General features: G+C 38.1%; 1 protein-coding gene across 1 annotated transcript in view; it reads right to left on the reverse strand.

Moving 5' to 3' along the window:
• LOC126815096 (solute carrier family 23 member 1) overlaps nucleotides 1-15,839 on the reverse strand; it is a 38,831-nt gene extending 22,992 nt beyond the window's left edge. The window contains exon 1 of the mRNA XM_050540633.2: nucleotides 15,317-15,839. Coding sequence (XP_050396590.2) covers nucleotides 15,317-15,748 — 432 coding nt within the window. The 5' untranslated portion in view covers nucleotides 15,749-15,839. The remainder of the gene's footprint in view (nucleotides 1-15,316) is intronic.

A 15,839-nucleotide genomic window follows, 5' to 3' on the forward strand; every position in this document is an offset into this window, starting at 1 on the left:
ACCCAACCGAAAGACTATACGCGTCACAAAGTTCCGCAGCACTCCTTCCACCGTCCATCACCACTGACAAGTGGAAACCCCACCAGAAAATTTCGAGGGACTTTCAAGACCAACATCGGCCGTCTTATGGTCCGTCTTATCCAATTGGTACGAAGGATTAGAAAGTTAACCCTGAATTCATTTGTTTTTCGCCGTTTTGGGCAAAGAAATCGTCGGTTCCAATCTGTATCTAAATCGACAGGAAAGTGCTCTAATGCTCATCTAAGGCGATGTAATTTTCTAAATTTTCTTAGGAAGGACCCCCGAATACCCGTCACTGTGGCCCCTCAGAACGACCCGCCTCCAGCGGCTGATCCCTTAAACCGCCCCTGATAGTGATATTTGAAGGATGATATATGACATACCACTAATTCTTTCGTATGATGTATAATTTAATAGAAAAAATCCACTTATTCCTATGATGTATAATTTAATAGAAAAAAATCACTTATTCGTATGTATAATTTAATAGAAAAAATTCACTTATTCGTATGATGTATAATTTAATAGAAAAAATTCAATTATTCGTATGTATAATTTAATAGAAAAAAATTCACTTATTCGTATGATGTATAATTTAATAGAAAAAAATGACTTATTAGTGCGAAAATATATCTCCACTGAAAAGAACAACCCTTACTGGATTATCCAACAATCATTACCGGATTATCTTATTTTGATATTAATCAGATGAATCAAAATGTTAGTTCAAATAACAAAATAAACAAACATTAGTAAATTAAATCAAGGTCGCATGTTATTTGTTTACCCTTGTGAACTTAGCGACTTAGTAAATTAATCATATAGTTTAGGGCACAGACCTGTACAGCAAACAATAAAGTAAGATGTAATGGCGGACTGTCTTTTATCTTGTAATACAGCTTAATCAGCTTTTCTTGTTCAATTTCTATATTAAGATCCTTTTTTTCATCTTCAGCTTTGCCGTCCAAGAGAGTCTCAGCCTGAGCATGAGCTTCATTGTTGTCCATATTGTCTGATGATCAAACTATTATTAAAGTGTGTTTTTATTAACAATATATACCCGTGCATGGTTTGTGTGGATACATTCATTAAGAAGGACCAACAACCTCCCTGAATTAATTACCTTTGCATATCTTTAAAATTTCGTCATATATGGTTAAAACTACCAACCATGTGCCTGACGATTAATACTACACTGTCTTTAGCATAGCATATTTAATAGTCCAGATAGCTTTTGCTGCAGGTTTTTGTCATATTTCTTTTCACACCAAGAACAATAACTCAGTTAAAGGATTAAAACTGGAATTTTAACAAAGGAGTGTGTCATGGAGATGAATATATATAAGCTATGGCTTGTTTTCAGATCAACAATATCAGTATTGTAAATAATCATGATATAATAGAAATAAAATATTGTTTAAACCAAACTGGTCCACAATAACGAATAGGAATCGCTTGAACGAGCCGGTCTCCAGATTACAATAGCATATTTAAACATATATAGACATATGGATCATACTGAGATAGAGAGAGAGAGAGAGAGAGAGAGAGAGAGAGAGAGAGAGGTAACGTCCACTCGACACAAAGCCGGTCATTTCGGGACTAACACATGGTTCAATTTTATTTCAATAATTTCGCTCGTGCGTGGGGGTCTTTAACAGTGGGAGGAAACCGGAGGGCCCGGAGAAAACCCACGGGGTTAGACAGGCGTCCCTACTCCTTGTCACGTACAACTGGGGAATCGAAACCACGCCAGCTGACTCAATGACAGACCTTATGATACAGCGTGAATGAGCTAACCATTCGGCCATCCAGCCCCCCTGAATCATACTTAAGCGGTGGACACACTAGCCGAACGATTCGGCCGAATCAATTGGCGTCGAAATTCGCCTAGTGTGTCCACTGTCATTCGGCCGAATGATTCGCCCGAATCAAACAGGTTTGATATATTCGGCCGATCGGCCGAATATAGAATTCGTTAGCCAATAACCAGTCATATCGAGAAGTCACGTGATAGATTGAAGACATAGACGCCGCCATGGTTAATCATGTGTCGTGAAAGGTGATGCAATCGGCAGGTTGAATCGGGCGAAGCATTCGGCTAGTGTGTCCACCCATTCGGCCGAATAAAATTCGGCGCCGATTGATTCGGCCGAACGATTCAGCTAATGTGTCCACTGCTTAAGAGAGAGAGAGAAATGGGGTTTAACGTCCACTCGACACAAACTAGGTTATTTCGGAACTAACACATGGTTCAATTTTATTTCAATAAATTCGCTCGTGCGTAGTGGTCTTTAGCGTAGGGAATCGAAACCACGCCAGCTGACTCAATGACAGACCTTATGATACAGCGTGAATGAGCTAACCATTCGGCCATCCAACCCCCCTGAATCATACTTAGAGTATGATCTTTAGTTTATATAAGATGATATGAACATAGCAAGAACACGTGTTTATAATAATTACATAACCAGTATAATCCTGGTTATCTGATGAAAGGTTAGCGTGATATCAATTTGGACATTGATCATGATTTCTACTTTAGTGCAAATTGAATAATCATAAAAATGTAAACAAATATAGCGCATAACAGAATTGATGTGGTTAGATCACGAAAGTTTCTGAAAAAAAATAGAACCAACGATCTAGATAATATTAAACATACATTATGCAAGATCTAAATCTGCCTATTGCAGGTCTTACTTTAGGCCTGAAATGTTTTCTAAATTATTAATTAGACCATAATCGACTCTCGATGGCATCGGATACTCGAGATTTTAACTAGATTAAAACGGTTCGCCATTTAAAAATTAGAAAGCGAGGCTAAGTCCCGATTATACCAGTGCCCTGTTTACCACTGTGCACACATCTTGTCAAAACTACAAACAATGGTAACTTGGCTGAGAATGAAGTATAAATTTGAATGAAATTTTCAATTTTTTTTTTTTTTATCATCTGTTTTTGAATTATTAAACTCTTAACTAACGTATCTTTAACAATGCTATTTTTAAAACCATTATCCGATTTGACTTTTCGAATAACGAAAATCAAATTACAATCGATTTATGCCTATGATCAATATATCATGAGATTTTTTTTTATAATCATAGAAATTCAAGATAAGTATATTATATTCCCATATGACAATGTGGATTTCAGCCCGTTAAAATATATTTTGATACGTAGAGCTGGCATTTAGTAATTGAACTGGAATATACAGTTCACAATTCTATGGAATACAATGTACTGCTTATTACTGAGCGATGTTCTGTGTAGGCTTGATAATGACTAGAGAAGCCTAATCGAAACGTCGCTCAGTAATAAGCAGGAATTGTATTCCATAGAATTATGACCTGTATACGTATACTTATTTGAGACAATATTCGTCGAGATTAGCAAAGCTTTTGAGCGTGTTTGACATGACAATGTAGCTTTAGTTCAGACTTTTCTTAATTTAATCATTATTTCTATCTACTCAATTTAATGATTGATCTTGGCGGAACAGAATCTATCCACGGGTTATACCCAAGGTTTTGTTCTGGTCCGAGTCCTATTTGTATTATGTATATATGCAGCCGTGAGTGTCTTGGTTACTGTTCTTGATCCTAATTTTATACAAAGTTAAACCAGTTCAAATGTGAATAGATATAAAATCCGGGTTTCAGCTGTAAATCTGCGGGGGAAGGGGGGAGGTGGCGGCCCAACGCGTGCCCTGCTGATCATAATGACTGTTCCCAGGCATTATATTATCATATCCTGTAATATTGAACATATTTTTTTTGGAACGCGCTACGATTCCCAGTCAGCTTTTTGAAAAGACAGTCACTAATGTTTGCATGACCTGAAATTTCCGACGACCTGGTGGCACTTTACTTGTACTCGACCCAATCCCTAGATCCGGTTCTATGTCTACCCATACCTCCCCCCATCCCTCCGTCAACAGAACTGTATTTAGTATATATTTAGTATATATTTAGTATATATATATATATATATATATATATATATATATATGGTTAGATCTATTTGACAAGGCCATACACATAATTTCCTCAAGGCCTCGAGCTGTAAAAACCCAAGACCAAGGCCTACGCATTACACTAACCCTAACCCCCAATCCTCGGCAACAATCACGTGCCCTAACCCTGTTGACATCTCGCGACCTTGGAGAATATGCGTTTGGCCTTGTCAAGTAGATCTAGCCGTATATACATGTATCCATGACCTACATATTCTTGTTTAAACATAGATTATATTACGGTCAGCAGTATAACCCATATACGTAGTGTTTTGTTATACATGCCCTAATAAGAGTAAAGCAACGATAAGCTTCGGGTAAAACAATGGTCAAAACACACAAAATGTCGACTAAATTCTTTTAGCAAAGAAGGTTCAACACAAAGAACATTTTTGTTTGTCAAACCGTTATCAAACTATATAGTTGAAATATTAACAAACCGGGGGACAACACAAGAGAAATGCAAATTAAGAATGAACGTATGTCGATTAAAGCAATGTTAAGTTTCGAGCTAATGTCCATTTTGGGTAAAGGAAATTATCACCAAATTAGGTAAAATAATACATTATGGCACTCAACACCAAATTAGGATATATGATAGATTATGGCGCTCAACACCAAATTAGGATGTACAATAGATTAAAGCCGCAGCAATTTAAATGATAAATAAATACATTAACTTTCAATACTCATATTACATTTACTAACCAGACATACTTTTTTTGGTCAGAGAGAGAGAGAGAGAGAGAGAGAGAGAGAGAATTTACGTCCAATCGTCACAAACTAGGTCTTCTCGAGTATAACATAGGGTTCAATTTTATTTCAATAGGCGTCTTTAGCAGTAGGCGGAAACCAGGTGTCCTGGGGAAAACCCACGAGGTAACCCTAATCCTTGTCACGTACAAGCGAAGAATCGAAACCTCGTCACTTGACTCAATGCTAGACGCGCCTGCGTTAAACCACTAAACCATCCAGTTCCCCTTTTTATTGTCCAAGTTTAAACCTTAGTTTAAGTGAAATGAAATGAGATCATACGCTATGTTATCAGTGACATTTTACCCAGACAGCGGCACTTCGGCCTACTCTTATATCCAATTCCAAATTTCAACGGTTCATTTACGTGCACTCCTAGTGTTCTTTGCCAAGCACCTCGGTCAACACTGGAGGGGGGGGGGGGGCGAATACGAGACCTCCTGTTAGCGAGTCCGCACCTAGTTCTCGTTGTCATTGGTACTAGCTAATGACTTCAATACATTAACCAGAGCATCTTTTACAGAACTTGGGTAACCTCTACAGTATATAGACCCAATAGTATTATAACACACCCTTTTGCAATGCGTTAAATAAGCACCGTTGCTTAATTAACGTCGTTATCTAACATGCATTAAATACAATACAATATAAATACTTTCAGAATGACACTTCAAAATCGTCATTCCATATCGCGGACAATCATTAAATAATCACAAAAACTTCTTGTTGTCCATAAAATAGTTCAAGTCCTACTTCTACCATGCTACAATAACATAAATATACTGATTCACGTTCTAACACAATAAATAACATTGTTTCAAAGTCAATGTAATTTCACTGTTGTTTAACTCTAAATAAATTCCATGTCCTATTGTTCTTTGTCTTCCACTTTAACCTAAACAAAGAAACTATAACTAAAATGTTCCTAAATTTTCCACGTGTCTTAATTGCAACATATTACTATAAAACACTTAATATTGTAAAAGTTCAGTTTCACTTTAACTTCAACAATTCATCATCTTGGATTTCCATTGGTCTGTTTCAGCTAAGTAAGGTATCTCGTTTGTCACAAGTCCCGACTTTAAGAATTTTTGATCAGCACTTATTTCGAAGACTTGTGTTGGGATAAATTCATTCATACTCAAATCAAACATGTGATTGTCCTCAGACCAAAAACTAAGTAGTCCTAATTTAAAACTTATTTTCAATATTAGCCTAACATTAGTATTAACTTAAACTCTTAATTAAAATTAAAACTTCATAATTATTAATAAACGTCGATGTGTCTCTTTTATCATCATAATTCTAAAACAGTATTAAATTATATTGGACCTCTTGACCGTAACGCATTAATTTACCATTTTGACTTCCGGTGTTCAATTAGCAAGGATGCCACTCAAACATGGCCACTATCTGAATGACGTCCTATTTTATCTAGAAATATATCACAGGCGAGTGGCGCACGTCACTCAAACCACATACATGTTCACTAATTAATAACCTAAACATTCATTACATTAACAGTGAACAGTTTTATACCTCATTAGTACTCATTAGCCAAACGTCTACAAAAACCAGATTCTGTACTGGCATTCCTTTTATTTCCTCTCATTAAGACTATACTCTTCTTAAAGCTAAACCCCGATTATAAAACTACAGAAATAATTAAATAAAACAATTCAAAATGTATTCAACTAGCAATAAAAAATGTTCTTCTCTAAATCAATTACATGTAGGTATATTTTTACTTCAAAATAATCAAGAAAGGCCACTCTCTTCTTATTATATACTATTCAAAAAAAGTAGGGGATATTTGATTTTGGGGGCATAATACTAAAATATGCAAATGACTACGAAAAAAGTCACTATAGAACCTAACAGAAGAAACATTTCCAGTTACATGTGACGCCCAAACGCACCAATAGCTACCGCATGGAATGCAGGTGATCCTTGGGATCATCATGGGGGTCCAACCCAAGATTTGCACGACTCTGACTTTGAATGTTACAGTCATTGTGGCATTGAATTCCAGGGTGGAAACATCAGTTTAATTGTTTTAGTGACCAGAAAACACATTTTGATATGCGTCGGCTTACCCAAAATGAAAGGTTACGTGCTCTTGGCATGCTACAGATCGGCACAACACAGGCGGTTGTGGCGCGGACGATGAATGTTTCTCAGTCTGTCATAAGCAGGCTATGGTCCAGATACCGTGATACACAATCTGTACAGGACAGACCACGCTCAGGTCGACCAAGGGCGACAACTCAAGCCCAGGATCGATTTATCCGTACCTTGGCCTTGAGAAATCGTGTCATCACAGCAAATCAGATCAGCGCTCGTCTTCAAACAGACACTGGTGTGAGAGTGAGTGGCCAGACGATTCGGAATCGACTGCATAGGGGTCACCTTCGCGCCCGACGTCCTCGCGTGATCCCTTGTTTGAGAGATCATCACATTCAGGCAAGACGTCGTTGGTGTAGGGATCGTCAACACTGGGATAATCCACGCTGGAGCAATGTGATGTTTTCAGATGAGTCAAGGTTCACTGTTGATTTTTTGGACAGACGTAGGGGGGTGTGGCGTCGTCGAAACGAGCGCTTCCAAGACGTTAACGTCATCAGGCATGATCGATTTGGGGTGGTTCTGTTATGGTGTGGGGAGGCATCACTGTTGCTGGAAGAACGGCTTTACATGTTGTTGCAGGGCGTGTTACAGGCCAGTACTACCGGGACAACATCTTGGCAGTTCATGTTGTGCCGTTCGCACGACGTCATGGCCGCCGTTTCATCTTCCAGGATGACAACGCAAGATGTAACAGGGCCAGGATCGTTACAGGTTACCTCCCACAACAGAACATCACCACATTACCTTGGCCAGCACTGAGTCCCGACCTCTCCCCCATCGAGCATGTCTGGGACATGCTTGGACAGAGGTTACGTCAACGTCAACAACGTCCTGCCAATGTCCAAGAACTTGCTGCTGCGTTGCAACAGGAATGGGACAATCTGGACCAAAATGACCTTAGACGTCTCATTAGGAGTATGCCACGTCGGATCAATGCTTGTTTGGCAAACAGAGGAGGATTTACCCGTTACTGACTTGGTTGTGATGCTGTGGTAACTTTGCTGTTTGACCCCGGGTATCATTTTACCCTTATAATGGTCAGTCTGTGCCTTACTTAGTCCAACGATCATTTGGAATAAATCGATGAATGTGAACTTCATTTCATTTTGTCATTTCTTTCTTCGTCAGTTTCATTAGGTGACTTTAATAACACTTAAAAATCAAATATCCCCTACTTTTTTTGAATAGTATATTATGATGCTCAATTCAAGGGACATAATTTTTGATGGCGATATATTTTCGTGGACATTATGTCCCTTCAGTTTATGTCAACAACATGGAATTTTACACCTTTTTGAAGTAATGAAATGAAATGAAATGGGGTTTAACGTCCTACTGTTCTGCTCCTATACTGGGCTAATGTAAACGGGCATACGCCATACAGTGTGCTATGAGGGAAATTTTGCCCGGACAGCGGCACCATCGCCTACTCTTATATCGAATTCCAACTGCCAGGGTATCTTTTACGTGCATTCCAATATATACACAGGAGCTCGGTTTTTCGTCTCATCCGAAGGACTAGACAGCTGTCCTTGTCAGACCCTCCGTTCTGCATCACTGACAAGGGGAAACCACGTCGGAAAATCCTGATGAACTTTCTCGGCCAACGCAGGGATCCCCTTTTTAAGTGAACATATTTGATGGAGAACAATAGTTTTATTACTGTCTTAGATATATTTTGGAACGATAATACTAGACTTTATCATGCAGAAAATTATTTGGTGTTTCTACATTGTTGTGAAAAATATTTCACGAAATAAGAAAAAAAAAGGTTGGTGTTCGTTGGTAGATTTGTTATTGTTTGGAGTAAGGCAGTTTTTCTTTATTTTTTAGAGCAAAATTACATCATGGTTGATTTATTTCGTCTAATTAGTAAATATAATATGTACCTGATCAGACATAATAATTGTGTAGCAATAATATTTTCAGTTGGTTGGTAGTAGTGATAGTGAAAGAACTTCGATCAGTCAGGGGGTAATTGGTAGTTGACTATTTAACCGGATGTGGACAGTTTACTTGACACGGCAATTACTGGAAGTGGGCATGGCCTGCGTGTGTTTTGTTACCCCTAAGCGATCACCATGTTTCTTCTACAAATTGAAAACAAGTATGGCGGTCGTTTAGGGTGTTACCTTTTTTATTTAATTATTTCTGTAGTTTTGTAATCGGAGTTCAGCTTTAACATTGAAGCTATACACAGCTTTTTGTATACCCTCCAAGCTTATATAGAAACAATCGTGAATTCATGTCTGTTCTTAATTCAAACAAAACCGCATTTTATTTCATTATCAAACAGCGTTCCGAAATAAACGTGATCAATATTTATTCAAGACCAAATTGTATTATATTCATGTTTCTATGGTTCTAATAAGCAATAAAACGCAACCGTGAGTTATTATTTCTTACTTTCAATACATTTAACAATTGACTAATAAGTTCGTGACCTCTTCTTTGACATTAAGTATGGTTTATGTATACACTACGCATGGCATTTCCGAGAATTCAAAATTTATTCGACAGCTAACCGCACATTCCAATCCAAATTTAAATTTCCCATTTTCTTATGGTTTGATTTCCCGCTTTTAACTCATACTTTGAACTTATTCTTCTTTATACATTTTTCTTTTACTAAACAACACGAAAATCTGGAAACAGATAAATTGCATAAGCTACTCGCTATATATTGCAATGCACCATGTTTCACTTTGAACCTTCATTTAGAACTTAATACCGCCCCATACGCTATTCCGCGAATTTAAAAAAGCCATTCAGTTCTAAATTTACCTTGGGCGTTTTCCTTTGCCCTAACGACCTAAACGCTACTTGCGATTTACACAGGTTTATTGGCATCTCCAATTTTCACAGAATTATGTGTTAAATTAAGGTTTGCATTACATTTAGTTTTAAAAAATTGTATCACTTATACATAATCAACTCTCGATGCCATCGTTTGCCCGTGATATTTAGTGGATTTATATAAATTTTATGATGGATAATTTAACGTAACGTTAGTAATGATGATCGAGGCTAGGCTACAATTGAATCGTTAATATCTCGGTTCAAAGTGAAGCAATATGACTGAAGTCCACAACATATTCTGTTTTTATTATCTACGGTTTACCTATTATAGCGAGAATTGTCAGCTCTTTATTTGTTCTTACATTCTTACCTAATGCCCCTTTAATGAATGACATGTCCGATCATTTGTTTATTCGAACTATCGCCACATAGTTTAAAGGAGCGAAACCTATTTGCCCTGAAAAGAATGGGATCCTAATATCCAATATTTAAAACATTCTATAAATTATAATAAACAGTACATTCCTCGATTATTCTCTGGTTTCGGGGGAGCCGCAGTGGCTCAGTGAGTAAGACGTTGGCTTGCTAGCCTGGAGGTCTCGTGTTTGATCCCTGTATTGGTCGAGAAAGTCCATCGGGTTTTTCGGCGTGGTTCCCTCTTGTCACTGCTGCGGGACAGAGGACATGGCATGAGACAACTCATAGTCTTTCGGATGAGACGAATAACCGACGTCCCGTTTACATATTGGTGTGCACGTAAAAGAACCCTTGGCAGTTGGTATTCGATATAAGAGTAAGCCGTAGCGTCACTGGTCGGGCAAATCTCCTCAAATGCCCGTCCTCATTAGCCCAGTCGGTACAGAAAACTAGGGCCTTATACCCCATTTCATTTCATTTCCATGGTTTCATGCGCCATTTGCAATGAACAAAGAAGACATACCCTGTCTATCATTCAATGAACGTTCAATATTGTTGATAATTGATTAAAAATAATGTATTTTTAAAAATTAAATGTGAATCACTTTATATACACCCGCATTACATCAATTTCAGCATTATGACTCATTTTTGTCTATGTATTTTAAAATTTCAAAGAATAAAGCCATATGTTAACCATTTATATTGGCAATGGAACTGAAATAGGGGTTCACGTCCTACCAATCTACTCCGACTGGGATAATGAAGACGGACATTTGCCATACAGTCTGCTTTGAGATAAATTTTATATCATTTCCAAGTGTCAAGGGATATTTTACCTGCACGCCGATGTATACACGGGACCTGTGTTTTCCGTAACATCCGAACGACTAGACAGCGGTTCTTGTCAGACCCTCCATCCTTATATTGGCATTTGAAAATATACTTCAGTTTTAACCAATTTGATGGATATTATATTTTCAGGGGTTTATACGTAGATAATACACATTCACGCGTAACTCATTAAAATAAACTAATATTTAATTCTAAAATATTTAAAGTCGTATGTCCATGCTTTCAAAAAGTCTTGATATCGAAGAGAAATTTACCTCCTACACAAAGCAAATCGTAGATAATGACGTTATAAATGTCAAAATACAACAAAGAGATAGTTACTGGCCAAAAAAACAAAAAACAAATCACAACTTATAATTAACGAATTAAATTAGGTTAATTAGAGTTTATGTTCCTATTGAAAAGAAACTGTGCGATCAATTATTCACATCTTTATAAAAGAACTCTACGTGACCCTAATAGATATTAAAGGACAATATTGGTGTCAGTCATTATCACATATGTGATAAAACTGGTTAGTTAAACACGTTCCACATATATAATTTTAACACAGGGGTCATTGCTACGATAGATGCGTTATGAAGCTTTTAAGACGCCATACAGTGTGCTTCGAGGGAAATTTTGCCCGGGCAGCGGCACTATCGCCTACTCTTATATCGAATTCCTACTGCCAAGGGATCTTTTACGTGCATTCTAATGTATACACGGGACCTCGGTTTTTGGTATCATCCGAAGGACTAGACAGCTGTCCTTGTCAGACCCTCCGTTCTGCACCACTGACAAGGGGAAACCACGTCGGAAAATACAGATGAACTTTCTCGGCCAATGCAGGGATCGAACACCCGACCTCCAGGCTAGCGAGTCAGCGTCTTAACCACCTAGCCACCGTGGCTCCCCCTTCTATATAACTAACTGGAGTGACGAGTGATAACAGATACACGGACGAATTTCTGCTCACTAATAATTCCTTCGAAGACCAAAAGTTGACACCAATATTGTCCTTTAATGATAGTGTCTGTACACTGTATAGTTACCGGTAACAAAGGGGATTTCGTTTTAGAAAAAAAAGATAATAACGTATACTATAGTAGGCCTATCAACTAAGGTAGACGATGACTTAAATATAGGTTTTCATGAGAATGAGAGGGAGGGGGAGAAATTGGGTTTAACATCTTCTCGACCTAATTCAGGTTAACGTCCTACTGTTCTGCTCCGACTCCAAGCTGATAGATAAAATCCCATCATTTATTTCTTTTTATGAATTGTCAGATATTCTCTCACAGTCTCACACAACAACTTTTGGTCTTGGAAGAAATTATTAGTGAGCAGAAATTCGCCCATGTATCAGTTATTACTCGTCACTTCAGTCAGTTATATAGAGGGATGACTCGTGTTTTCCTTTAGCGTTCGTCACTTCCGATTCAGGATACCTGTATTACTCAGCTATCGTAGCAATGATCTCTGTGTTAAAATTATATTTGGAACGTGTTTAATTAGTTCTATCACATAATATGTGATAATGACTGACACCAATATTGTCCTTTAATAACTTTACGGTAATATGTTAAGCTGCACGTGTGACGTTGCACTGTGGGACAGCTATGGCGGAATACCAGGGAAGACAGCCTTCGTCGTCTGTCGCCGTTTGTCGGCCTTTATCGTATATATCACGTGTGTCATGAACTGTTGATAACTGCGTGGTAATCTGTCAGATGTTCATATTATTATAATATAATTTCTCATGGAGCCTTGACTTCTCTGAAGCGATACGTGTTCTGGTTGGTTTATGTGGAGTTACTAAGTTATTCGCTTAACATAGGCGCGGTTGCTCAGCGAGTAACATGTTTGCTCGCTAACCTGGAGACCCCGTGTTCGATCCAGGTGTAGCCTAAGAAAGTTCATCGAGAATTCCCGGTGTGGTTCCCCCTTGTCAGTGGTGCAGGGCAGAAGGCCTGGCAATGGACAATGTTTCGTGGGACGAAAAACCGAGGTCCCGGGCACACGTGGTCGTACACGTAAAAACCCATTAACAGTTGGAATTCGATATAATAGTAGGTCGTAGTGCTGTTGTGTATAGCACCCTGTATGGTGTATGCCCGTCATCATTAGCCCAGTCGGTGCAGAACAGTAGGACGTAAAGCCCCATATCATTTCGTTTATTCGATTAAAATCCCCGGAAGGCCGCCATTTAAGCCAATGTGGTTAGTCGGTGCAGAACAGTAGGATATTAAACCCAATTTTATTTCATGTATAGCATAAAATCCCTACATGACCGCGATTTAAACCCTTCTCGTTAATAAAAAAAAACCACACCAGAACACAGAATTAATTATCTCTTATTAGTCGCAGTATATCCTCTTATTATTTGTTTCATGATGCATTTATCACAGATAATAATTGGTAAACACATATAACTTCCTTGAACTTTTTCACTTATTGCAAATAAACGACAAAAACATTTATTATAAACTATAGATGTAACACATTTCCGTCATAAAATATGTATGTAATTATAAAAAAAAAAATATCCGAGAATGTATTATTAGGTTGCATGCAAAATGTGAGACGGATCTGTGAGAGACAAATGGGGTTTAACGTCCACTCGACACAAACTAGGTCATAAACAGATGGTTTAATTTTATTTCAATAATTCGCTTGCGCGTAGGGGTCTTTAGCAGTGGGGGGAAACCGGAGAACCCGGAGAAAACCAACGAGATTGGACAGGCGACCCTACTCCTTGTCACGTACAACCGGGGATTCGAAACCACGCCAGTTGACTCAATGACAGGCCGTATGATACAGCACGCACGTGCTAACCATTCTTCGGCCATCCACCACTAGCCCCCCCCCCCCAGTGAGTGAAACGCTTGGTCACTAACAAAAGAAATCTCGGTGTTTGCTGATAAAGTTCCCAGTGGGTAGTCTAGCTTGGTTTGCTTATTTCAGTTGTGCAGTACAGAGTGCGTGACAAGGAACGAAGTGCACGTAAAAGAACCCTTGATAGTTAGAGTCACTCGGAGATTGAAGTGCCGTCTCACTTTTCCAGTGCGTATTCCAGTCGGATATGCTTATTTCAGTGGCGCAGGACAAAGTGCCTGGCAAAGGAACGATGGCGTGCACGTGAAAAATCCCTTAGATGAAGACGTGGTGTTCACGACGCTGTCTGGCCAAATTCTCTCTCATAGCACACTGCATGCATATGAGACTAGTTTGTAATTGCAAAGATATAACCATTTTAAACGTTCGCAAACGTTCGTGAAAGGTGCTTAAGTAATAGAATAAAGTTAAGAATTTACTCAACTATCAATCAATGTTTATGAAAAATATCTTTGATCCAGATACACAAAACGTTGCACATAGTTTCTTATTGATGTATTTGATAGATTAAAACAAGAAAAGTTTTATAAAGGGCTATATTAGTTAAAATAAGGTGAACAATTTTGATTAAATTCTTAACTGAAGTCTTAGAATGCTTTTTGAGTTCTTTATAATCATCCGATTCTGGTATTATTTTATATATCAAGCACGAAATTAATTATATTAATTTTCTTTGTGAAAATTCAGAGGACAAATTTATTTACAATGAGAATACATAAATGTAAATCACTTGAATAATTATATATAAAAATTATATTCTACAATAACGAGGACATCGTTCTACATTATAAAGAGCTAATTAATAATGATTTGTGACGACCGAGATTCGATTGATTATATCGTTAAATGAAAAATAATTATGTTTCAACTGGGATAATGAGACCTAACATGAAAGAGTTGATTTGATTTTAACATGCAACTATTTTAAAATAAATATTTGTTTGCGATATAAGTGTTAACAATTTAGTGTCGGGGATAGATGAAGGTACTAGGCCATTCCACTAATGGGGCCCCTCCTAATCTCCCACCCTCACCCTCACGACTAGAGAACAGGCGAGGATAATTGCGGATGTTTAGGACTATAGCGTGTAAGTAAGGCTTACGATAATGTCTAAAATATTATACAACTTGGCCGGAGGTCCCCTAGATCTTGGGGGCATATATTCCCCCCACCTCACCCTCACGACTAGAGGAAGGTAAAAGTGTGTTATAAACACAAATGAGAAAATCCGAGAATAATTCCGGATGTTTAAGACCACATAGCGTGTTAGCAAGGCTTATGATGGTGTCCAAAATATTACACACCTTGGCCGGATGTACCCTAGATCTTGAGGACCAGATCTTCTGTCAAGTCTGTAGGTACATCTGGCACTTAGAAAGGCTTCCGAGATTCGTGTCAAGTCTATATGTACATCAAGCACTTACACCTCAATACATCACATTACTTACCTGTAGAGAAAACAGAATGGTCAGATAAAACGGCGGATTCTCACTTATACTGTAAATAAGTGGCTTTTCTTTGACTTCTTCGATTACAATATTGTCTTGTTTTTTAAATCCCGCAGTTCCATTTTCACTTAACCCGTTTTCTCCTTGATTGTTTCCACTTTCAGCTTCTTTCGCTTTATCAAGAGTAATATAACTAAATTCATATTCTTCACCTTTGGTAGCGTCTTTGTTGTTTGTTCCGTTTGAACAGCTATTTACACAATGTCGGCCATTTTGTTCAGCGTTTGACTGTTCACATCTCGCCGAAACTTCACCTACATCCAACTCACACGAAAACCCCTCATTCACTCTCCCTGTACCCCCATTACGCCCAGAGATTTCTGTCATGTTCAAACATTTCACGGGTACCGCATCTTCTTTCGACCGGCTCATGGTACTAATTTTATTAAACAGCCGAAGTTACGTAAGCTCACCAAACTTCCAATTGTGACGAAACTAACGAATACAATAAATATTTACAGAA

Source organism: Patella vulgata, chromosome 3, assembly GCF_932274485.2.
Source record: "Patella vulgata chromosome 3, xgPatVulg1.2, whole genome shotgun sequence".
Classification (NCBI taxonomy): Eukaryota; Metazoa; Mollusca; class Gastropoda; family Patellidae; genus Patella; species Patella vulgata.